The sequence below is a fragment of the Stegastes partitus genome, unplaced genomic scaffold (genome assembly GCF_000690725.1).
Source record: "Stegastes partitus isolate 25-593 unplaced genomic scaffold, Stegastes_partitus-1.0.2 Scaffold1158, whole genome shotgun sequence".
NCBI classification, from domain to species: domain Eukaryota; kingdom Metazoa; phylum Chordata; class Actinopteri; family Pomacentridae; genus Stegastes; species Stegastes partitus.
Window position 1 is genome coordinate 56,331 of NW_007578889.1, and position 26,564 is coordinate 82,894.

At 41.1% G+C, this 26,564-nt stretch overlaps 2 protein-coding genes across 3 annotated transcripts; one reads left to right on the forward strand and one right to left on the reverse strand.

Annotated features, from left to right (window-relative positions):
- Nucleotides 1-3,334: 3,334 nt before the first annotated feature.
- On the reverse strand, nucleotides 3,335-25,020 carry LOC103368462 (myosin light polypeptide 6). 2 transcript variants are annotated; one of them, XM_008296859.1, is made up of 8 exons: nucleotides 25,013-25,020; nucleotides 9,674-9,730; nucleotides 9,248-9,275; nucleotides 6,670-6,813; nucleotides 6,356-6,529; nucleotides 6,006-6,083; nucleotides 4,888-4,922; nucleotides 3,335-3,833 (listed from the first exon to the last, which is right to left on the reverse strand). In XM_008296859.1, the coding sequence occupies exons 2-7, from the start codon at nucleotides 9,674-9,676 to the stop codon at nucleotides 4,894-4,896; spliced, it is 456 nt and encodes a 151-aa protein (XP_008295081.1). In that variant the 5' UTR covers nucleotides 9,677-9,730; nucleotides 25,013-25,020; the 3' UTR covers nucleotides 3,335-3,833; nucleotides 4,888-4,893. The 2 variants fall into 2 exon arrangements, with proteins under 2 accessions (XP_008295081.1, XP_008295080.1); XM_008296858.1 differs by lacking the exons at nucleotides 4,888-4,922; nucleotides 9,674-9,730; nucleotides 25,013-25,020 and adding an exon at nucleotides 12,774-12,950.
- neurod4 (neuronal differentiation 4) lies at nucleotides 22,752-23,819 on the forward strand. Its single transcript, XM_008296857.1, has one exon. The coding sequence runs from the start codon at nucleotides 22,752-22,754 to the stop codon at nucleotides 23,817-23,819; it is 1,068 nt and encodes a 355-aa protein (XP_008295079.1).
- Nucleotides 25,021-26,564: the final 1,544 nt, after the last annotated feature.

Genomic DNA, 26,564 nt, shown 5'->3' on the forward strand with positions numbered 1-26,564 from the left:
CTGAAATATCTAAGGTATTATAATGTGTTCTATATTTACTGACATTATGAGAAACAAAATATATTAAAAAAAAGAAAGAAAAAAACACCATAACGCTGATCTTTTTATTGCAATAATGGTGTTGAGGGTGCCATTAATTAAAGTGACACAGCAGAGACAAATGCACACTTAATGTATTGCAGTCTTTATCTAAACGGTATTTACATTTTTGCTCTCCATTCGAGTGACCTCTGATCAAATGGCCTGCATATATTTTGCAGCTCGTCATTGTAAAATATTTTTTTCTCTATGCTTCAAAGTGAATTACACCAACTGAAATGAATTAAATCCCTGTTGTGATTCACCCTGCACTGGCACAGTACTGATTAAAATACGGCCATTTGAATAAACAGATGTTTGACTGTCCTCTCCTGTTTCCGTCATGACACAGAATATCACTTGGCAAGATAAAAGCAAAACATGTGAACAATACAAGGCGACATATCACCATACATTTCATGGATGGAACTCAAGTGTATTGAAGTTTTAATTGCCAAGTGCATTATTGACAATATTTTGTGTGTGTGTGTGTGAACGCGTGTGCGTGCGTTATGAGTGGAATATACAGATACTGTAAGATACTGGGACAGTGAAAAAGGGACAGGTTCAGTGTTTTACTTACACTAAATGTTGTGCAATGCATTACAAAAACATGTTACTAGAATTACACTGCCATATATGGTTAGTACTTTATTTTTGAGAGACGCTGTCAAAAGTATCATCATGTGTGAACACTAATTTTGGGATGGGCTATCTGGTATATTGAAAAGGTTGAGTATACAGTTGCTATTAAAATATCTATACCTATCTTGTGTGTGGTCTGGTCTTGCGTGTTGCTTTGGCCTGATGAAGGTCAGGGCTGAATATGGGCATGTACATTCAACAGTCATAAACACACACGATGCCTCGTTCAGTTTTATTTGATGTGACCACTCGGCCTGGCCTCGGAGAATTGGATATATGACACGGCTACGTGGAGTTACAGCTGAGATCGAAGCAACAGTGGCTGACCACAGCCGCTGCCTCCTACAGCATGGATTTCCAATAAGTCTTAAGACTCTGTCTAAGACACAAACATTAATACGACTATATTGACCTCAGCTTATAATACACCCAGGATCTACAAAATCCAGGCAATGTATACATTTTAAATGTAACAATATAGTGATCAATTGTACAAACAAACCCAGCTGGTTCAGTGTTCGATATGGCTTGACATTATTTATTAGTGTTCTGAACCAAGATCATTTGTGGTAAAGCTGACCAATAACAAGAAATACATCCAGGGAATTGGGGAAATTTTCTTTAAGTAATATTGCTGCAATTGCATCAGTTTATTGATAATCCTACAGTGATTTTATGGGGATCATGCTGGGCTCTCTCTCTCTCTCTCTCTCTCTCTCTCTCTCTCTCACACACACACACACACTTATCCTCTTTATACGAATCTATACTGCTGAATGCATACACTATGTCATATTAAATATTGTTGTGTAAAATCTGCAATATTCAACCAACGTTTCCCCAAACCAAATGTGTCCTTTTTTTGTCCACCTGTCAGTCCAAAACATACACATATTCAGTTAAATATTCTATACAATTTTTTATTTTATTTTATTTTTTTAATGCAGCAATGCTCACAATTGAAAAACTGGCATGAGTACATTTTGGTCATTTTTGCCTTAAAAATGACTGACATGATTTTCCAAAACACTTCCAGAATTTTCTGACTATTGACTGAATGACTGAGTGTCCAGATCAATCCCATTGTTCTGCATTTTTGATCATGAGCATAAGAATCATCCGATATGCTATTTTTACTTAATCACCTCAACGAAGAAAAGTAATTGGAATTTCAGAACATTTTACTTATTTAAGGTGATCATTAACTGCAAAAAGGCAGCTCTTTGCTTAAAGGAAGAATGTGTGTGATTTATTGACAGGCTCCATGTTTATGAATGCTCTATAAGCTCTAATTGGTGTTAAACCTGGCATGAAATGACTGAGACAGAAATTATGTATACTTAAACTCTGCGTGTTACTTCACATGATAGATAATCAATTGTACAACAATCAAACCTTGTTATGTTTACAGTTTTTATGTGCGATGTCAAACTGATGATGAATATTTTCCAACTAATTTGTTGTTTTCTACATACTTAACAATTTCATATAAGGGTCCATAATTTTCAATACAGCCACTTCAACAGTTTCCAAACCTGAGAGAGAGAAACATCATCTCCATGTTAAAGAGAATGAATCTTGAATACCTCTCAGATTATTGGCAAAAAGTAAAGGGTCTAATTAGAGTGGAGAGCTGATGACATTCTAGACGTAAAGGATTTGGTGAATCTGTTGCTCCCGAGCAGAAGAAGGGGGATGTAGCCGCGCCATGCCTGGGCCCAGCCCCCGGCTCTCTCCTGGCAGATTCCAGTTGAAAGTTAATTGGACGGGGAGAGGTCTGAGACGGGCTGCGCTGAGGCCCATTAGTGATTCCCCTGTCGAATGCAGAGCCACGAGGATCACAGACTCACAAATAGGAGGATTAAAATAATCAATAGCCTTGACTTCCATCGACCACACACATACACACACAGAGTAATTAGTGGACAACCTATTCAGCAGTGTACTATGACACCCTCCTGAACCTTACCCCACACACATAAGCTTCACACTCCCATAGCTGTGGTGCCTAATGAGGGGAAATAGTTGTGGCTGCTTGTGAGGAAAATGAAGAAAAGGTCAGGAAGCCACCGAACAGTGTTCTGGTGCGCATACCTCACGGATTTGTCGCTTTCTCATTTTCTCTAAAAAATTACAGCAAAAACTCTCAAATAAATTATATTCACACTGATGTGTCAAACTGTAATTTTTGTAAACATCTGCTGCAAACAGATTCAAAATTATTAACTGAAAATAGCTGAGTTTGACATGAACAACTAAACTACACTAAAAATGCACTTTTAATTCGGCTCAAGCAATCAAAGGGCAGATCAGGATATTCTTGTAGTGCAAACTTTACGCTTTGACGATAAAATGGTGCCGTTAATATAGATTCCACTAGCAACACTGCCCTCTTGTGTCAGTGGAAAAACAGCACAAATGCTCGATGCTTTACAAACCTGTTGAGACGAGACAAAAGGCAAAAATACCTCTCACTGTATTCTACGGAATCAAACAGACAAATTCACTCAAAACAACCACAGATTTTCCGGAAAAAAAACATTTATTTAAATGTAGCAAATGAATTGGGGTGAAATAAAAACACAGGAACCTCTTTGAAATGTTTCTTTTTTCTCGTGATATTATGGCTTTGAATATACTGGTTTACCGTACAATCAGGAACTTTTTCTTTTTAGTTTTTTTTAGCCAACAAAAGTCTTAGCCAATGACACAGCAGGCTGCTGATAGTATGACGTGTATATACTGTATATATTTATAAATGTCCGTCCAGCATTGACACACTAGTATCAACAACTATAGCATATCTTTAACAATTTATGTTGTCTTAAATGGTCCACCTTTAAATGTTGTAGCAAATATTGCAAGCACCAAGACTCAGTGAATACAACTTGGTCATACATGTCAATACACCTGGAAGCAATAGCCAGGATCACTTGTGGTCTCTTGCAGGAATGTAAAGGCACTTCTTAAATTAAATGTGACAAACTAATTCATGGAAAAGTTTGAGGGGACTGTAGAAGCTAAATGCAAAAACAGGGTGCACGTGAAAGGGTAAATTAAAAAGTGGGATGCTCTTCGTCTTCACCCGCTCATAACCATTCTGACCAGTTCTGTAAAAGAGACACGAGAAAGAGATCAAAGTGAGTTTCGTGGTCTAAATCTTGACAGAGACCTACCCCAACTACAGCATGTGGAGCTAAGGCCCCCCTCCTCATCCAGCACTGGTGAGCCTGGGCGGGAGATGCTGCACTTGGAGGCAGATCCCCCATATTCTGCTCAGAGGGGGTTGAAGAGGTTACTGAGAGAAAGAGGTGAGGTAATCATCTCTATCTCCTATTAAGATAAAGCAGTTGGCCCTCTATAATCCAAAAAGAGCTGGTTAGAGAAGCCATCCTTGTTGTATGCTTTCCTCTAGCTGAGCAGCAGAGAAAAGGGGAGAAGATCAGGGGAGCTACAGTCCAGTCAGAGAGCGGCCAGCTAAAACGTCTGCTTCCATCAGTACAGAGGAGGAAACAATCAGCACAAGAGCGTCTTATTGCAGTTCTCTGGTTAGTAGAAAAAGGGACTGGTCCACTCTCCCAAAGCTGGTGGCCATACTATGCACAGATGTAGAACAAATCTATTATGAACACATACATCTACTAAGTGTAGTGGTTTTGAAGGAACAGCATCTCCAACACCAACATAGAAAAGACCTGTTTTAATAGCACCAAATGACATGCAAATAAGATTAGAAAAGCTGCCTCATAACCACCACACCAATTAGTTCAAATGCCACCAGACTTTCCCTGAATGAGACCAGTCTCTTCCCTGTGTGTCCACCATATCCCCGTATAAACTGAGGGGAGTCACAGACACATGCAGAGGGGCATGCTGCAGCCAGGGGCCAAGACAGAGGGCTGCAGGAGAGAGAGACAGAACAGCAGGAGGCTACACATGGGTCAAAGCCTCAGCTCTAAAGAGGAGGGAGACCACCAGGCTTTCCCATGGATACCTACAGGTTAAATCTACTTTGCAACCGCAAATCGTTGCTGTTTGCAAAAATATTACTGGGGCAACTACAGCTGACTAGTGTTAGGGTGACCATATGTGGGTGGATTATTTAGCGAGTAAAAAGCAGGAAAGCCTGGAGGTGACATCCCATGATATACACAATGCCCGTACCGGCCCTCAGCCTGACATGATGTGACGAACAAATGCTGTGGAAGAAGAACAGTTAACACACCGTCAGACAATGACATTAATACAGGGCCTCGTAAAAAAAGTCTATTAAATAGAGATGGTAAGAACATATATTAGACAGACAATGCCAACATGAATTGTACAGAGCATCCCAATGGTCATGATTTGGAACATTTTTCTGGAACAATTTTGCTTCATCTCACAATAAATTTTGTGTTACCTTTCAATACTATTGCATTCCTTCTGACTGATATGAGCTGTTGGTGTGTTGGTTCAGTCCAGTTATAACGCCCTGCCAGTTAAAGGCAACACTTTGCAGATGCTACAGAAAGGTAGGTTGACGTGTCACTTTACATACTGCATGAAGTTCTTATGATGTATTTTAAAAGGCTGATCTCTGACGGTATAAAGCTGTGGGGTGTAAGCAGCTATCTGGCTGTGATGGGTGAAGCTGTGGCAGGATATGTGGCCATTGCTCAGGTTGTGACTGGTGCTGAAGTTCAATCTGTGGTGTTATGGATATAGCCAGATGTTTTACTATTTCAGCCCAAGATGCTTCAATGACCGATATGGTACCAAAACACCAGTAAATGCTTGTGCCTGAGCAGTCATAACTGAGGGTGCACTGATATTCTCAGTGGTCACAACCGGCAGCAGTCTACTACATAATACTGTATCATAATATACTTCAGCCTTTCTCAGTTGGTCAGAGGAAAAGCAAATGTTATTGCGAGGTAACACAAATTCTGAATGTGACCTTTCGGGGGCTCTGTAGTACAGACACCAAACTCATCTCAACACTAAATCAAACATAGCAACAGCTTGTTTAGAACTTAAAGTAATTGTAGTGATTGATTTTTGGAAAACTAGGATTTAGTGTAAAATTCAACATTTGCCTTCACAGAAACCCAAACTACATTTTTTAGCAATTACAGAATATTTCAAGACAACATAGTATGCATACAGTGTTGTGCATGACTGGGGTTCTGTTATCACATTTCAAAGACTTAGTAAGATGAATGATTGTATTAAACAGCCTTACATTAGCCTGATTATAGCCAGCATCCCATCTTGACCTTGTTTGTGTATTGTACTCTCACCTTCATAATTGATGCAGCCATTTGCATCTTCGTGTCCTGCCAAGAGCGTCTCCACTTCCTCCTCTGTCATTTTCTCACCTGAAAATGAAACATAAAAACATTTCCTCAATTTACATTTACATATTTTTAAAAAATTGGATAAGGATATCTAAAATACATTTGCAAGTCATTTTCTTTGATGTGAGGTGTATTCAATTTGCAGTAAACTAATTTTGCAAAGACTCCATCTGTGGAGATTATAGTATTTTCCTGAAAGTGAAAGGAATGTAGTGGCAACACAAAGTAGTATTCCATTCTATTCTATTCTGTCTACACAGATAAGTATTAAAGGGTGGTAAAATGTAGCTTGCCTAGCGTGGTGAGGACGTGACGTAGTTCTGCTCCCATTACTGTGCCGTTGCCCTCCTTGTCAAAGACGCGCAGTCCCTCCACAAAATCCTCCATGGAACCCTGATCTTTATTCTTAGCAATGGCCTGGAACATGGGCAGGAACTGCTCAAAGTCTAGCGTCTTGGTGTTCATCTCTGCAAAAACACAAATAAAACACAACACATGAGACAAGTCAGACTCTCTTTGTCAGCAGATGTTTTTGTCAAAACAATTCAATAGTCTTTATAAAAGTCACACTGTATAACATCTTATAAGTTAAATATGTTTCTCTCACCCTCAGCCTTGGGGTTTCCCAGGACTTTGAGCACCTCAGCATTGACAGGGTTCTGTCCCAGGGCCCGCATGACGTCCCCACACTGGTTGAAGCCGATCTTCCCATCTCCTGTTCTGTCGAACAGCAGGAATGCCTCCTTAAACTCTGCAAGATACACAGACGTGACGAATTAGAGTAGGAACATAAATTAAGTAAGGAGATAACCAGTATGGAGCAATAGTATAGAGATGAAATGGAAACAGAAAAGACATAATGCGAAGAAAATGAGAACAAGCAGATCAGAGAAAGCCTGGATTGTGTTAGGTAACCTTAAGATTACAAACTATCTGGGTTTTTTTTCGACTGGACAGGTGACATTAAAAAGGGAACAGGGTGAGCTCTCCTCACCACACTGAAAATAACCACAAACTAAATCTGAAAGCTTAAATGTAAAAATAATTAGAATAAAATCCCCACCTCTATATTCATGGTAAAGTGTGACGCAACTCCTAAAAACAGGTTGTTCTCTGCTGCCAGATACTGCAAACACCCCTCTAACTTCCTCAATTCAGCAAATACATCTGTCTGTCCTACCTTTTTATTACACAACAACAACAATTTCACCATTAAGACATTGAACACTATGATCTCTCCTGTAGTTTAGGCATGGTAAATTTATGGATGAATTTTGTAAATATATCAAGTATGTCCATGTTACAGGGAAATGTGTCACAAATGTACTAGATTAAATATATATGCCTGTGAACAAACACATATGAACAGACTACGGAAAAATGTTTACAAAGCTCTAAAGATAAGGAAAAAGTACAGAAAATTGCACTGTTTTATGAGGCGGCCAAGACTCAATGAGTAAATGACTAATGCCTACATTTCTTCTATAACGTAAACACTAAAATGCTTCAAAACGTCCTTAGAAGCACTTCACTTAACACAGGATGAATCCATTGCAATGAATACTTTTATTTTGAACTTTAGATTACAGTAAGGGATGTGTATTCTACACTCAATATTCCAAAAGTTGTCCTTGTTCTTACTGTTTATTTTGTGTTCCCAAATGTTGAAAGGAACCCATGGGGCACTGATATAAGATGTAGAAAAGCAGGTACATGTTTTAACAAGCTCAAACCTGTAAAATTTTAAGCAATTTTACATCATTTGAAAAAATATCAAACATATAAGGGTTGTTGTGCAGCGACATTTCTCAAGTAAAGTTCATGTCAATCAAGCCAGTAATACCAGTAATAACTTGTCGTTGTGGTTTAAAAAAAACAAACAAAAAAAAGATTAGTATGTTAGCAGTTGAAAGTGTTTTAGTTGGTCGCTTTTCCAGATTCCGCCATAGTCTGTCATTCAGAACGGTCTGGAAGGTGTCTCGGAACATTTTCTTCCTTTTATCCAAAGCTTGACAAAGCTTCATCTGACACCACTTCTGCTTGCCTGCTTCACACATCAATATTTTACACGACTGTTGCATAGTCAATAAGCCTGTGAGGTACCTGAGGCTCTTAATTTGTATTTGTATTAACAAGTATTGAGCTTTTTTTTTCCTCCCTTGCTGTTTATGTGGGCTTTATCATCTGTCAATAAGCACGATTGTTTTGATCCAACAGCGGCCATGCTAGTTAAGCTTAACAGACAAGCTTAGCAAAGATCGAGCAATAAGGGAGACCTGGACGTGGGTTATGTAATATCTGAGTGACAGGCTGTTCCTAATGTTATGGGACTAACTATTCACCAAAAAAGCTCAGGCACTGTTGTGGAGTTTTTTCCTGTTCTGAGGAATGTGCCTCTTCCCTTCTGGCCTGTGAGCACTTTTCCCAACACCATATTTGGTATTAGAGGAGTGGAGGAAAGTAGGAGGAGAGTGAGAGAAGCGATGGCCTATTATGTCAGCAGTGATTAAACAGACTAGTCCCTGGACAAAAACCATCCACCACTTTACCCAGCACCAAAAATGGGCACACTGGAGATGAGCTACTTGGAAGATAACACGCAAAGTTTGTGGTAAACTGACAAAACCAGGAGTGCCTACAGACTAACAGAACGAGACTTATGGGAACAGATGAACGCTCTGGCTATGTTTAGCTTAATAAAAACTGGTAACTGACCACAAACAAACAAAAAAAAACACTGCAACACACGTCAAAGCTGGTAATTATTATCACGTTATGTGCACAATATGACTGATTTTGACGTATTAAACAACGATGCACAGCTGCTCGCATTCACATTTACAACAAGTTTGGTTCCAAAACCGACATGCAGTTCACACCCTAAACACGCCGAGATAGCCAACATATCTGTGCAAGGCGGTCCCTTCTCACTGACTTACCATGAATCTGATCCAGGTTAAATTCAATCTGGAAAGGACAAGCAGTATCAAGTGGGAAAGTGATGAAACAGTAAGGAAACAAAGAAGGAAAACCTATAGCCTAAAACCACGACTACTGCGACAGGCCACTATAGAGCAGAGAAAGTGGAGATACGGGGCAAAGTGTCATCTGAAACAAGCAAGAATGAAAGCATGCCAAACAGGCGGGATATAATGAGAATGTCACAACACAAATCAAAAACTCACCGAGGATTTGATCTTCTGAGAAGTCAGACTGTTCAAAAAGAAATTAGGCTACATGAAAATGGTTCCTTTTGCTGCGCAAAGCTAGCTCGGGTTAACTTCAATGGCTCCTGGATATAATTTTTAGTTAGTTAGACTTACTCTAAAAAGACATTCTTCAACTATAGCACATTCAGTAGCGTTTAATGTACACGAAGGTACGTTAGTGGCATTATTTAGCTTAACTATTAACTTAATGTACCGTACAAGCTAACGTTAGCTTATCAAAAGTTACACTTCCGCTAGCGTCCGGAGAGTCAATTCAGATAATTACGAGTAGTTGAATATCTTTGCAAAGCTAAAACATATTTTTGAAACACTGACGCTTAGATTTAATTGCACAACAACGGTGGCAAAGCTAGCTAAGTCGAGTGCAACGAAAAAACCCACCATGGCTGTGTTGGCTGAGGTGTGTCCGAGGTGACGGCTAACCGAAGAATGTGACGGCTCGAGCAGAAGGGCAGGGTGAGGAAACCCTTGCAACCTTACGTCATCACGCACAGCACGCACAGCCGACGTCCCAGCAGAAGGGTAGGCGCAACTCCATATATAGAAACAAAGCTCAAGGTATGCTTTGTGAGATACAGTACGTGGATTGTAGGTCTTAAAACCTGCCATCCATTCCTTTCATGATCGAGATGTAAATGACAGTGATACTTAAGAGATAAATCTGAATTTAAGGAGGCCTAAACCTTTCTGGGAGGCTGAAAAGTGACTTATGCTGCTCCCTCTGTCCTTTTATTGATGGTTAACCTTCTGAACCTGAAGTAGTTTCTGTCACATTTTCATTTCCTGTGGGCTCATTTTTCACACCAATGGAATTAATTTCAATTCAGTTTAGTCAATTCAGTTTATACAGTGCCAATTCATAACATGTGTTTTCTCATAGCACTTCACATAGTAATTGATTATTCATTTCAAAAAAATACCTGGAATAACCATGTCCAACATTCCACCAAGTTTTTTATACATTTATATATATTTGTCTTCTATCTGCTCTGTCTAAACACAGCCTGCAGTTCAGCCGAAAAGTCCCTGCGTGTTTGTCAGATTTTGTTTGGTTGCAGCTGAGTCACCAATGAGTTGATGGTTGCGCTAAGGAGTCAGAATTAATTTTTTTTGCGGAATCTGTTTCGTGCGAACGGCTTAAATTTGGCAACTTTGCAAAAGAGACATGTAGAATAAAGTGCTTTTTAAGGAATATCGCAATTTCTTGATGGAACTCCATGGCACAGAACAGCTGAAAAGTGATGATTATTTCTGCTTTTACAGTTTTTGGTTGATAAATGGAGTGATTTTGAAGCTTTATTTTCAAAATGACAACATGCCTTTCAAATACACAAGCAGGTTTTGGAGTTCATAGGTTTAAAGACCCCTCTGTTTTTTTTTTTTGCTCAATTAACATATGCTGTTTTATATACAAGGTCATAGTTGAGCAGGTGTGGTTGAGCTGTAGCAAGTGGAGAGAGAGGCAGTGACTTCACAGATTTACACTGATGGGGCAGAGTTACGGTTAAGCTGTTTTAAGGCAGGAGGGGATCGATCGCTTACAGAGACCTGGCTTAGTTGCTTGAGTAGCATGACGTATTCAGACTTTGAAAGTAGATGGTTGTTTCACATTTTGTCTGCTGAAGAAGGAAACTTTCTGTGTGCTCACCTTACGTCTGAGTTTAAGATGTGGACCTACAAGCATTATTTTGTAACATCAGCCAGTTTTCTGTGTAGTATGGAACTTACACAAGTGTGATATAAAAATAATGATCCCTAACGCACTAACACTGACTTTTTTGAGTCAATACTTTTATTTTACTATACTTTTTAAATTAACAATATTTTTCAACATATTTTCTTTCTTTGTGACTGAGAGATTCATTTTAAGATGTTTAAAGGATGTTTGTCTCGTTGTAGTGTGTGTCTGACTTTGGTGATTTTGACCTCAGAATTAATGCATGATTGCACTGAGTGACTTTGCTCAGGCTTTGCATTAAGGAGGTGGGTGTCTGGCCATGCAGGAATGATGGATTACTTGAGGCCAGTGAGATCAGGGTCTGATGCCACATCTCTTTACAGCCCAGCCAAAGTAATGTCTTTGCCCAGAAGGAGGTCTGTCCTACTGTCATGTCTATAATCCCACTGTGAGCAGAAGAGGGTGTCTTAACATGGCCCACATATCCTCACAGGCTAAATGGGACAGCCTCACTCCACAAAACCATGCAGTACATGCAGCAAAGCACACAAGGATGGCAGCAAAGCTTAAGCAACAACCAGGCTAAGACAGATTATTGCAAACTCTAATATGGGGCATTATTAATTTGAGAAGTTAATATTCTTCAGCACATATTACATTATTTAGAAATGTTCTATCCAGTTAACCTATGCATGCATTTGGTCTGATAAGCTTGTGATGGTTTGGACTAATAATGTTCTGGTAGTATTTTGATTTTGCTGAATGTGCCTACTTGGTTTGCAGAGCTCCTATATTATATATACTAAGACTTGATATCCAGTCATTCAAAGGTTTGATGGAACGGGACTCAAATTAAGAGGACACAATAATTTATAAAGTCTAAAAATATGCAAATTAACTAATGGTGATATTGGTTCATGTTTCTTTTTAACATATAGAGACTTTTTATTTTTAACACAGATCTCTCAAATTCTATTCTGTAACAGAAATGCTGCTGTATTGCATTCAGGGTATTTTACAGCAAATAAAACTGTAATTCTTTACAAGCTCTGCACTGAATTAGCTGTGATATGCTATTATAGAAAAACAGTTGATAGAACGTATTGTGAACAACTCAGTCTGTAAATTGTTGGACAAAATAAGGCCAGCTTTTAAACTACCTCATGCTCTATGCTCAAGGCCTTATGACTGTAATATAAGAATGCTGATTCTCTTTGCAAGTAGTTTAAAGTTTTGAAAAATGGGGCAAGTAAAACCTCTAAATTTCTATACTATTTAAAAATGACAGTTTGCTAACTTTGAGTTTTGTGTTGTTTTAGCTTCTGGTAGAAATTACTGGTGTGATGGCCTTCAGAAGCAGTCGCTTAATTCACTAGCTTCACCTTTCCAATGAAAGAAATAGCACATAGCATGGCAGGAAGCAGCCTCTCGCTCCCTAAGGAGGCCACTGACTGACTGACAACCAGCTGTACTTTCAGTGCCCTATTTTTCTACTTAGCTTCATTCATTCCAGACTGATGCGGACAATTTAGATTGTTTAACTTTGCTTCAAAATTATTATATAAGATTCATTCCAAATGCTCTTAGAGATTTTGAATCACATCTTGTGATGTTTTATTCTACATCTAATAATAGGCCACTATTGTGTATCAGTCACTGAGGTTAACATAATGGCTAAGAGTACGAAGCGATACTTTAGATGTAAAAAAAGACTAGACTTGCGATTTCTAAATATAGTCACAATGTATGAATGCCCCACATAAGCTTTGTCACAGAAATATATACTGCAGTTAGCTCACTCACCTCCAAAGTGCTTGGGTCAAACGGAGAATCCGAAGGACGCAGCATCCTGGGCTTCTGCTCTGGAGTCGACTTTGGAGTTGCAGGAGCTGCAGGCATGCAGGGGTATGGAGGACCCAGTCTGGGCTGGGTCACTGGTGAAGGAGACTTTTTAATTGAGGGTTCTCTTTTGGGAGCCATTCCTAATGTCCTGAACAGCCTAAACTCTGTGTCAGAACTCTGCACTAGCAGGCTGCTGAGAGGAAATATCAAGCTGTGAAGTAAAGTGTGCTAGTTGTTGGTATGGTGTGCAGGAAAGGGAGGAGGCGGGTAGGTTTATGATGCTGATGATACTCAGGGACCAGCAGGTGGATGAGGCAGAGGTGGATGTATGGAGTTGTGTGTGAATTTGTGAAGCAAAGCGTAGGAGGAGTGGAGATAAAAGCCCGAGTGTTGAATGAAAAGAGGACAGATATAGAAATAACCAGGCTCTGCTGACTCCCAGCACACGTTCTTATTTGGGTCAGAAGTGTGTGTGTGTGTGTGTGTGTGTGTGTGCGTGTGTGAGAATAGCAAATGGCAGCACTGAGAGGGTTTCTGTGTCACATCACCCAGATGTTCGCGAACTCGCTCTAAAGAGGCATTGGAAGAGGAATCATTTTAGTATTATAAACAACAAATATTGTGTCTCATTAATAGCCAATCATGTAGTTCGTAGTATTGTGAGCAAAAACATATATGTAGCATGTAAAACTCTATCCGTTCTTTGTACCGTAGGGTGGTATTTGTTGTTCCGACACCCAGAATGTCTACAACAACATGTGAATGTCACAAAACAACAAAGAATGCACAATATTAGAAACGATGATGGGCAGCTTGACACCAGAAATGACAAGTCAGTAACAAGTCACACATTTGAAACACACAGGGTTTGTAAAATAGTGGGCATGTGGAGTGTTGTCCTACTTTTCTTAAAGGGCTTGGCAATGTTGACAGACATTTTGGGTGACAAGATCACGTAATGTCACATTCCATCGAGAGCAATATGAGGAAGACTGTCAGACGTACAGCACTGTGTTATATGAAACAAACAGACAAATGGTATAGTTGTGGACATTCAGGTGCCTGACTATGGCCCGCACTGACATGCCAGCATCCAGCAGGCCAACAGCCTGTTGTTATCTTTTTCTTGTCGGCTGCAGCATTGTGTCGTTTCAATAAAGATGCATTGGAAGGTGGCCTTTTTTGGACACTGGTCATTATACTGTCTGTGCTCTCTATCTGATCATTGTCCTTCAAAGCTACATTTGACTAGGATGTGGACTAACTCAGTACTCAAGGATCTGTCACACGGAAAAGAAGACCATTTGCATGATGTATCTATATTGTGGTTCAGTGTAGATTCCTTTAGAATAAATGTCCTTTATGTCCTTTGTCTTTTTCGGTGGATCCTTTTCAGTCAGTTAATGTATTCGAGTGATACAACAGTGGCAGGATCAAGACGCTGCAGCATAAAAAGAACTGCTACCGCTGATAATATAAGTAGTTTTGCTGATAATACTTCTATATTTTGACTTTTTTCCCCCTCCTTTTTTAAATGAATTGTAATTGTAAGACTCCCCCCCCCATTCTGGTATTTTGGTAGCACTGTCAATTTAATTCAGCTTTTTTGGAGATGATTTTACCAAAAAATGAAAAAAGCCTCTTTTAGGTCACAGTGAAGATGAACTTCTACAAAGTAATGTTGACTTAGTAAAAATATAAAATGTAAAGCAATAAACTGGATAAGCATTCACCCCCTTCAAGTCAGTGTTTAGTAAATGCACCTTTAACCCTATTCAGGACTTTTGGGGTCTGTTGGCCATTCGGTTTAGGTGACAGGTATTGTTTTTAATGTTTTATTTTTTAAGATTTATTTTTTTTAAATATAAAAAGAGGGACATTTGTCATGTATTTGGAACCAAAAATACATCAACCTTTTAGAAAATTAGCATAGTGTAAAAGTGTGTGATGAATACCAACAAATATTTTGCTCATATTCTTTCTTGGGGTCCAGTGGACTCCGAAAGACCTTCTACGTATGACAACATGAAAGTCCTGAATAGGGTTAAACACAATTACAGCATTAAGCTTGTATGGATGGATTTTAATCAGCTTTGCACATCTGGATGACGAACAGCCCCTTTTCAAATCCAGCTATAAACTCTCAATTGGATTGATCATACTGACCATAATTCAATATTGGAAAGCAATAAAAGGGGAAATGTTCCAAGAGGGTGATTACTTTTTATTGCCACTGTAGTACATACTGCGTGTTGTCCCAAAGGGTAACACTAGGTGTCACTATTACACAACAACAGGAGGACTTGACGCACAACTTCATCCAGCTTTTGCCCTCAGAAAACCCGCAAAATATTCAGTTCTCTGAATTGCAGGGCAGTCACAAGCAGCAAATTATGATATAAAGGACATATTTTTTAAAAGGAAATATAGAGATAATCTATCTATCTATCTATCTATCTATCTATCTATCTATCTATCTATCTATCTATCGGAGTGATTGTCTGTGTGTGTGTGTGTGTGTGTGTGTGTGTGTGTGTGTGTGTGTTTAATTATTAAACTCAACGTCACTGTGCACAATCGGAACACAGATTTACAACTTCTGGCGTCACTCCACCCGCTCAGCCAATGATCTTTGCGCTCCGCTCGTCTGCGGATTTCGGGCACAATCCATCGCGCGCTCAATGGGCCTTGAAATCGCCGTTTATGGGTCTTGTGCGTCAAAACAATAGAAACGTGAGACCCTCGCTGCGAGACCAACGGCACTGCTGGTGCTTTAATAGCGGATCGAACATGCAAAAACGAAGTAAAAAAAACACACCAAGAACAAAGTGATCCCACCAAGCCTGTATTAAAATAATACGAATTTTGGCAGGTTTTGATCAAACAATAAAGGGAATAATTTAAAATATATTTTTTATTGGGGTTTTTTGAAATCTTTTTGAAATGCTAATAGATTCTGTCAGCCTATTCACCAGCCAGCTGATTGCTGATGAGTCTGCCGAGCAGACAGCTCAGTGTCAAACAGTTTAAGAAGATTACCAGGGCCTCACGTTTTCCTCATCATTTCCAACAATAATCCACCGCAAGAGGCTAATAATAACTTCAGACATATCCTGTGTCTCTTCTTTGAAATACATTATCAGGACTACAGTATATGCTGTGGTTAAGAAATTGAGATATAACCCTATTATGATATCCAGGTGTCCGCCTGCATGTCTGAAATTAATATTCTAAATTATTAGACACTTAATTGGGAAAATTATCATCATTAATTCCTCTACCTTCCTCTTTGTGTGGAGTGTTGTAAAGGCAAATTCAATTACTCCAACTTAAAGGAAATGTTTCAACAGATTCACTGAGGTGCCCCAACTGACTAATGAAATTATGGCAGTTCTCCCACCTAATGCTATTCAAAGTCCCCCCTGCTACAGCAAATCTCCAAACCACCTGATTTATTTTTAATGATATTACACCCCTCGGTCGGCTGTGTCATGGTAATAATCGGGGCTGCTCCAGCTGCCTCTAGATCACATTAGCGAGGCTTAATATTGACAGTGCCGGGCCCACTAAACAATGAGGCTATGGGGATAGGGAGCTTAGAGGCTGCCTAGCCAGTGGGTATTCTGCAGGAGGTAGAGGAGGTGCAGGCCAGGATGCTCCCGTTCCCTATGCCCTGGAGGACTGGCACCATCATTAGGCAGCTTCTTCTATAGTCCTGTGGAGCTTTAAACCCACCGCTAGCAGATCCACAACCCCACCCAGGCCCAAAACATCAAAACCACACTGACAGGGGACCTTGAAAGTAGTGGCAACTTGATTCCCTGCTATTCTTTCACCGGATGGAGAAACCTGCCAGGATAACAGCTCTGCAGCTGCACCTTGTGTGGCTCCCTGCTGTGACAAAGTATTAGGATAAGGGACTACTACTCTGCAGGGCTCACCTTGTGATAAATCAGCAGTTAGAAGTTCATCTTGAAGGCTATACAAACCCTAGTTTCCTTTAAAAAGAATAAAATAAAAATGGTTTATTTTAAAAAATTTCATGCTGTAAATGTTAAATTGTAGATATTGAGCAAAACGTTGCTATTTTGCGCCATTATCACCAAATGCAATTCAAGGAAAACCTTTTGGATTTGATTAAAAGTGCTCCTATCCGTTAGACAAATTTATGTTGCTTGTCTAGTTGCTGTATTTGCATAATGGTCACACTGGGATTCAGACAAGGCCACTTGTGGGACACTTGCACCTGATCACAGACACACGATGGCTCTTTGCCAATCACACCTTCCGCAGTCGATTCTCCCAATTAAAAATCACCTGTATTTTTCCTTGTATTACTCAGGTTGTTCAGTGTCCGTTAGATGTGTCTGTATGCTCAGATTTTATCTTCTATCCCAAATTGTTGTTTGGATCGGAGGGGATTTTGTATGGGGGCCCACAGATTACCGTCCTTGATTAGTGGTTGGGTGTAATCCTTTCAGACCCTCTCTCTCCAAAACACCCCTGGGATATGCCCATCTCCCCGAGGACCGGCAGCATGGCAGATGGATCCTCCCCCCCCTCCCTCCTCTTCTGCCCCCTCTAACAGCACACCCAAAAACACTGTTGATGTCCTGGGACGGAGGTTGTAAAGTATCCTGAATATGAAACCACAGGCACCTTTGTTTAATGGCTCTCTCCCCACTTAGTGAGAATTGCCCTCAGGCCTGATTCCCATTCTGTAGCCACATTTCTGCTCGATTGGAATGTTTTCCAAATCCATTAGCCCAAAGGAAGAGGAATAAGCTGCGGACAATCTGCTCATATTGCCGAGATGAAATGCTGCTAGATCTTATCAAAATTCACTTTGTGATTCGGCAGACTCTAAGTTGTTGACATCATAGTTTTATGGCTATGACAATCCATTACCCCCTGCCATAAATATGGTGGTGTGAAGTCAAACAAGGGATTATATTCTGACACAAGCAGAATAAGATAACCATCTAATTGTCTGTAGGGCATTAATTTAGACACACACCTTGACTCTACAGCTATCATGTACCATGTGTGTGTTTAAGGGAAGAGGTATAATGTATCCTGAGTGGGCTGCAGCTGGAACAGTGTGAAAACTTACAACTCTACGCTTCTATTTACACATCATTTATAATATAGCTTGATTTAGAGAAGGACACTCTTGATTTTAGGAAAAGGTCTTTAAAAGTAGACTGTAAAATGAGGCAATGGTGAAGAGTCGTGTCTCATTAAGAGATTTAACTGAGGTTAAAAGTTCAGAACTGTGTGTATGTGTGTGTCAGTAGGTCTGTGAGACCCTCCCTTAGGAAAGCCTGCTGTGTATGTGACCACATTCAGCCTCGATGAACAGCAAATGGAGAGAAGTGAGCCCTGGGACTTCTTAACACACACACACGACCACTATGGTAAAGCGTAGCAATAAAATAACTTACAAACAGTCGGATAAAGTGCACATGCACAGGAAATGTTTGCTGAAAATGCTCAAAAGCATTACAGATAAGACATTAAAATGTATTCGACTAAATGCAAATTCCGTGCAATGCCAAACTTTTTTTTTTTTTTTATAGTTTGGCAACAATACAGTTTTATCTTTTCTAGCCTCACCACCCTGAGCCACATCACCCCCCACTCCTTAGCACGCCAAGCCCTCTCGCAAATCCAAGCTCCCTCCATCTTTTATGATCACTACAAGGGGCTCAGCTTTCAGGAGCGGACCAGGGAGCATGTGTGTAGAGCTTTAATTCCTATTGTATTCGTGCAGTCTTGGTGTGTGTGAGTGTGTCTGTGTTGCAGCAAAAGAGGGAGAGGGAGATAGAGATGAAGAAAAAGACAGGAACAAGGACCCATCTGTCAGCACAGTGCACGAATCCCTCCCATTCCACTCCGAGTCCCAGGGGACAGGAGCGCTAGACAACTCACTTGTGGCAGTGTTTTTTGTAAGGAGAGGGGTTACCCCCATTAATAGCAACAACAGCACTTAAATAGCTGATATAAGGCTGGTACTCTTTTGGTCATATCTTTAAACTGTTTTCTTGGGCAGCTTGTGCCATTTATTTTTCAACACAAGCACTAAAAGCTAAATCATACTAACAGCCTTTTGTACTGTACATTTTCCCACATATACACTTGTTCTTGGGAGCAAGTCAAGTCAGTAACGGACTGTGTAACTTTGTTAAAACAGAAATAATCTGGACTGCCGGGGTTTAAATCATGCAAACTCATCAAAAGTTGGTTCAGCTCAGATGTGTTCACCATGACCTCTTCCGGAAGGTTGACTATCTATGTTAGTGCTGAAATGGGAGCAGGGCAATTCCCTTTCCGTTAGTCACTCAGTCATTTGGGAAACCGACGGTGATTGTGGGAGACTGCGAGGCTCCAATTCCCCACGCAGGCTGCAGGTGTGGCGAGGCCATGCTCACACTCATGGGACAGAAGGGGGAGTGTATCTGCAGGGGGGGTAGAAGTGCATGTACCTGGGGGAGCCTCATATTAGTCACCCACACACACACACACACACACACACAAACAACGGCCGAGGCTCATCCTTTCTGTGTCCACGCGCCTTTATGGCCAGCGCGCTGACCAGGACTCGATGGGGGACCGTTGGAGAGGTGCATGAATACCGTTTCTGCACGATCGGGCGAGTGACGCGTGAGGCTCCAAGCAACAGATGCCCCCACCTCCCCTCCGACCCCCAACGCTTCCTATATTCAACCATCTGCTATCGGCTGCGTCCAATAAATCGTTAGATAAGTGTCGGTTTTTACGCGAGGATGCCGATCGGCCACGTGACTGTATCTTATTTCCTCGACGCGCAAACAACAGCCTAAACATCGCGCACGTACAAAAAAAAAAAACACGCAGAGCCCGTGGAGCGGTTGGCAAAAAAAAAAAAAAGTTCAGTCGCGAGCACAGCTGTGCGCAATAGCGCGCACAATGGGATCAATGCGGGGGCACGTGCGGCTCGCGAGACCCCGGCTGTCAGTGGGAGCGATGACAAAAGACCCCCACTGAGCCGCGGCGCGCCACGCACGAGCACCGGCGGCCGTTTATTATGCCGCGGCATTTGTGGTCCAAAGTGCGCAAAAATGATCAATATTGTCGCACGATTAGTGTATTAAAAGACAAAGACCGTATAAATCTGTTTAAACGTTCTACTGAGCTGAAATGTTAACTCTTAATGGGTTGATGAACCTTCATCCCACCAAACAAAAAACTATTTAACTAAACTTCTATCTTTACAGAAAAATGGAACTGCAAGTGAACCAACTTTACAATATCGCATTGCAGCACATTTCTTTTACAATATAACTGTCAAAACGGATTTAAGTCTACCAAAAAAAAAAAAAAAGTAGCCCCTATTCGTGTCTCCATCATTGCGCCAATCGATTCAATAATCAGATAGCCTATAATCCTCTGGGGCGGAATATGACGCTAAAAATGGAAGCAAACAATTGAGAGACTGGTTGAACAACGCACACACCTGCTCTCTGCACACCAAGCTGTCAAAATCACTTAAATGCGCACACAAGGAAAAGCGTCTCTTAAGTCAGCGAGGACCAGGCCTACACTGTGCTTAATTAAGTAGAAAAAGCCTAATCCAACCGACTAATGAACAGATAGACAATCGATTAACATGGTTAACACACACTACAGCCAAAAAAAAAAAGTGTGTGTGTGTTGTTTTTTTTTTTAATTGATCAATTTCCCAGTGTGGGGATGTAGGTTATACACATAGACAAAGGTTTAATGAGTACAAATTTGGCAAAAGGTCCGATTTTTGCAGAATGTGGCTGCAGCATAAAAACAGTTTGGCATCTGTGGCAAGTCAGATTCTGTGGCATGAAGCCAACCAGAAAAATAAAGACAGAAATAAAAATGATTGAGGTAACCAGATGTGAGAAAGACAGAATCCATTTTCTGCTGTGAGGTATTAAATCTATAAGTTTATTATTGTTTAGACTTTTTTTTTTTTAATATTTTTTTCTTAAATTGTACCAGCACCTTCCGTTTTTTCTTGCAACTTCACTGGGTCCTCTACCACCAAATGTGGAGTACAGTATTGGATACTTTGAAATTCTCCAAGGGATTTGAATAAAGTATCCATCCATCCGGTTTTCCACCAAAAGTTGTAAAAATGTCTGTAGGTCGGTGGCATTGTGGCAGCACAGTTGGAATTTCTATCAAATAATGTGTCACTAAGTCTAAGATAAGTTTGACATCAGAGTGAAACAAAAGTTTTAATGGTCTACATGTCATTCTTGTTTAGATCATTTTTGGCTAATAAGAACTGTAAGACCTGGGAAGTAAAAAAGTAAAACAACAACAAAAAACAAAACAAAACTGGCAAGTCCCAATGTATCCCAATCTTTATTCTACTATAAACTTCAGCATGGTTTTTAAAAAAAATATATATCATAGACATCTCGTGTCTTCAGCTCTATTTATGTTGACCATGTGTGTTTTCCACTGTGTGCGCATTTTCTGACCCCAGAACAAGTCCGCCCTCTCAGTGTTTCAAGACCCCCGTGATTTACAAATGCAGAATTGGCTACACGTGCACCCGAGCGCGCACACTCCCTGTCTGCTCCTTACACATTTGCTGGGGGTGGATTTGTGGTCACGAGCCCGCCACGCGCGTTTTGGATGAGTTGATGGTGGGTGGGGCGGCGGAAGGAGGGGCCTGTCCGGCTAAAAAGCGAAAAAAATCAGCCCAGTCTTGCCATTTGGAGATGAAAGTTCCAGACTCACCCATGGCTTTCTGAAGGAGCACCAAGAGTTGGGGGACACTGGCAGATGCGCGAAGAAAGACACCCAGCGATTCTGGACTTATCACTCAGTTTGCTGTAGTCTTTTTGGAAAACTCGCCAGATTTTCTCTTGCTTTGCGCAAAGCGAGCGTTAAATCCAAACAGGTGAGTTTGCAGATTTGTTTAATTTTTAGATCCAACTTAATTAAAAAGTTTAAAGACTCCTAATTTTAAATGAGAACTACATTTAAGCCACTTAGTCGAGCGCAGACACTTGCATTCCTTCGAACGGATGGAGAAAAAAAATCTCTGAAACTGATTTATACTATTTAAATTTAACAATATTTCCAACAAACTAAAACTAATGTCTTACACTTGCAGTGATCTTTTTATGTTCAGTTGCATGTGTAGTCACAACAGAATTGCGTGCGTAAAGTTCTGATTTCATAAATTACAGTAATCTGTCCCACTTTTACGCACTAGTGCACAATAATTAACTAGGGCAGTTTTTTCCCCCCCAAAACAATAGCAAGTCTTCTGTCCGGGTTTCACTTAACAAGAATATACAAAATAGCAATATATTAATTTAATTCATTCAAATTAAGGGTTTGGCTCTGTATAACTGCTCTACATGAGGTAAAAATTAAAAATAAAAAATAAATTATCGATAAATGTACTGCTTTGTAGCGTTATGATCAGTATGTGGGCGGTTTGTCCACATGTTTGTTGATTTGTATGTTGCCTATTTAATCTTTGAGCTTTATATGCTGAGTAAATCCCGTCGTGTCCCAGATTGACAGCGTCTCTGCAACGACTACGGCATAACAGCAGGGGAGCATTCATGCTAAAAATAGCCATGTATACTTTAATATCACTATGTAATTCTAAATAATTACATGCTTTCTTTCAAATATTGGATAGGACAGAGAAACTGGCTGTTGAGGGAGATGGGTGAGCTGTCCACACTGCAGTGCTGAAACCAAAGCTCCCATTCTGTATTTTATGGCACATGTGTTGTCAGCAGCTGCTTCTAGTTAGTGTCGCTCATTAGTCATTAAAAAAAAAAAAAAAGTATATATGTGCATTTTGGGGAGCAGCATTGTGCACTGACATTTACAGACTGGATGAAGTTTATAGATGCTGACCATTTTTTTTGTTCTCTGCTCTTTCAGATCAAAATGATGACCAAACCGTTTGGGAAGAGTGGGGACATGAGTGAGCTGGTGAGCTCCCTCGGCTGGCTGGAGGACGATGGCAGCTCACAGGATGGAGATGAAAGCCCAGACATGAGGGGTCGCCACGGCCTGACCGTAGGGGGCCGCATGCACTCCTGCGGAGAACTGGGTAGTGAGGACATGGAGGAAGAAGAGGAGGAGGATGATGAGGAGGAGATTGGACCAAATGGAGAACAGGCTCCTAAAAGGAGAGGTCCTAAGAAGAAGAAGATGACCAAAGCTAGACAGGAGCGGTTTCGTGCCCGGCGGATCAAGGCCAACGCCAGAGAACGCTCTCGTATGCACGGCCTGAACGATGCTCTGGATAATCTGCGCAGAGTGATGCCCTGCTACTCCAAGACACAGAAGCTGTCAAAGATTGAGACTCTACGACTGGCCCGCAATTACATCTGGGCTCTGTCGGAGGTGCTTGAGAGCGGCCAGTCCACAGAGAGCCATGGGTTTGTGGAGATGCTGTGTAAAGGCCTGTCTCAGCCCACCAGTAACCTTGTGGCTGGCTGCCTGCAGCTGGGACCTTCTCCAATGATTCTTAACAAGCTGGACGAAAAGTGTGGAGGCCCGGGGGTGGGAGGTGTGATGGCTGGCCATCCCCTCAGCTACCCATCCCCAGGCCTTCCCAGCCCACCCTACGGCTCCCTGGAGGCATCCCACCTCCTTCATATGAAGGGATTCAAGGGGCCTGCATATGACAACCCCTCCCCTAACGAGTGCAGCAGCGGCACCCCGCCGTACGACGGGCCACTGACTCCCCCCCTCAGCATCAGTGGCAACTTTGCCCTGAAGCAGGAGCCTTCTCCCCATGAGTCAGAGAGGAACTACACACCCCACACCAGCCACCATGCCCACTACCTCTCGTCCCACCATTACCCCGCTTCCACGACTGGCAGCCTTCCGGGGGGGCCTCAGGGCCACCCTCTCTTTCAGCCTTCTCGTTACGAGCTGCCCCTAGATGTGGCCTTTGACTCCTTCGCTCCCTCTCACCTGGTCGCCTCTCAGATGGGCACCATCTGAAATGAGACAGAACCAGTGAGTGACTCTTCTGAAACTGGCCAGAGGAGAAGCACTGCTCCTGTATAAACTGCTGTAAAAATGATGATCATGGTACTGACTGTATAGAGAAAGTGGTTTGCATTTATGTTGTCTAGTACTCTGGGAGAGCACTGAATGCTCAGAGAGAGAGACTCATCACCTCAACTCAATCTACCTGATACAAACATGCACCCATGGCATTTATCATTTTATTTATTCTCTTTTTTTTTGTTTTGTTCTGATGATATGTTGATATTTGGATTACAATGATTTCTTAACATGTTGCCCCCTCAGTTGTTGAAGAGCGGAATTAAAGATTAGTTTACCAAATGAGAGCTCCATGCTGAAGCATTACTCAGATGCTTAGAGCGTTTGAACAAAACATGAGAACATTGGTCTACAGAACAGAAAACTACTGATCAAAACCAGCTTAAATTGTGCACAGAGGCCTGCAGCCAATGCCCTCCTCGTTTTAAGAAAAGCAATGCATTTATTTATGTCTGTATTTAATATTTATTTTGATAATGTCCTGTCCTTTTTCTTTTTATATATCTTTCTCAGCACAGTTTTTGTTTCATTGTCTTCTTTGATTGTTGCCAGTCACTGGTAGCTGTACTGTATTTAATTTATTTATTTGAGATCTTTCAGGTACTTGTTCATTTGGTGTCACATATTTTTTTTTGTCATACTGTACTGTTAATATTTTGCTGTTTCGCACTTAATTGAATAAATATTCTTATATTATATGCTATTTCCATAGTAACAATGTGTGCCGTGTGTCTTATCCTGTTAACATCCCACACTTCAACTTCAGCTCGACAGAAAAATCTATGCAGCTACACTACATTAGTTAATGATGATGCTACTAAATATTAAGTCATTGTGCAGTTTTCTTTAAAAATTGACTTCTTTTTGCAGTTTCAAATTGCATTTGCCACATCGTTAATGGCAGTAAGAATCACTATTTTTTCCCCAGTAATCCACAAATCAGAAGACAATTTCACAACAAAATCCAAATCAAGCCCTGGTTGTGGCAGTCATTTTAACATGTGCATCAATAGCAGCTCATACCTCACACTAAGGCTTACTTCTACTCACAGTTTCAGCTATTTTACAGAACATGCACATAAAATATCAATAATTACATGCAGGTTTCTAGCAACTAACTTGAGAACATTTCTCAGAAGTTTGGACATGAATGCACGTTATATATTAAACTCCAGTGCACAAAGACAACAAAAAGCAGCTGAAATGGTGTTTTAAACTGAAGAAAAACAATTGTGCTCCTTGTTGCTTTGAATCATTTCACAGCTAACACAGGGACACTCCTATCAAAACAAATGGAAATGTGCAAAACTAAGTTGTTGGATAAAAGAGTACTTTGTGGTCTGGTAATAGAGATCTGTTGCAGTGTGTGTGTGTGTGTGTGTGTGTGTGATGTCATTCAAAGGCTTGCTCTGGGGTTTCTATCAGGTCAGGCGGGAGGCTGTTGTGGGCCATGGGAAAACAGCTCTGGGGAACAGGTGAATATGTCACAGAGGCTTTTCTGAACCTCCATCGCTGGCTTTCTCTCACACATGTCCCATTTTCCCATCTTGCTCATGCCAAAACACTGTAGGGCAAAAACTCATTTTCAAATAATTCATCCACATTTACTGAAAGACAAGACAAGCCTGAGCTTTCTGTTCAAACACTGTTCAGTATATGGACAAAATTATGCAAGTTCAGAGGATTGTTTATTATTATTATTATTATTTAGAGAAAAAGTAACAAACACTGTATGTCATAAAGCCTGCTTAAGCTAAAACTTCAGCGATTTGCAAATGAGATATAGATAAGAAATGCTTATTGTCCGATTAGCTCCAGCTGGCACGGTTCCTAACACATTTATATCACTCGACTAATGACTGACTCGACTTTTGACTTTAATGATCACGTTCAAGGACATGATGGCTCTTGAAACAAACAAACAACAGGGTGGCAGGACGCAAAGGTGGAGTGATGAGAACAAGAGCTAGTGTGCGCAAGTGTGTTTATCCTCATGGCCCTTTAGACAATTGTAAGAAGGGGAAGGTGCTTTAGAGGCTGTTGTCCAGGAGGACTCCCCCCCCCTCCCCTCTTCAGCTACCTCTCCAAAGGTTTGTCTTTTCCAGTTCTGGCAACAGCGGAGAAAGACCGGAGGAGAAAATGGAACAATTGTTTTAGTGGGCGCCACTGGTCTATTGTGAACGCAGCCTGTTCTTTCTCTTGACCTGTGACCTGCATTGTTGTTGGGCTTCTCGCTCGGGGAGGGCAGACAGCTGGGGGAACTGCGGGGGGGCTGACGGACAGCTGGGCCAATTTGGGGAGAGAAAGAGAGAGAGAGAGGGAAGAGAGTGAGAGCATGAGAGAGAGAGAGAGAGAGGGATGAGAGAGGGAAAGGGAGAGGGGAATTAGTGTGCTGAGGAAAGAGAAGGAAAGGGCAAGAGAGGTGACTGAGGTCCTCGCCTCTCATTCACAAGTTTGTCCTCTCTGCTCTTGTGTGTCAGCCTTGGCACGGGAACGACACATAGCTTTACACACAGGCAAGCACTTGGCCTGTGAGAAAGTATTGGCAGAGTTAGCTGGCGCACACCCTCTTTGTGTCTTTGCTGTTTTGTTACCACAAAAACGGTGGGGGGCAGGGAATGTGAATTATCCTCCAGAGTCCAAATACATGAGTGGGTGGATATGGAAATAATCCCTGTA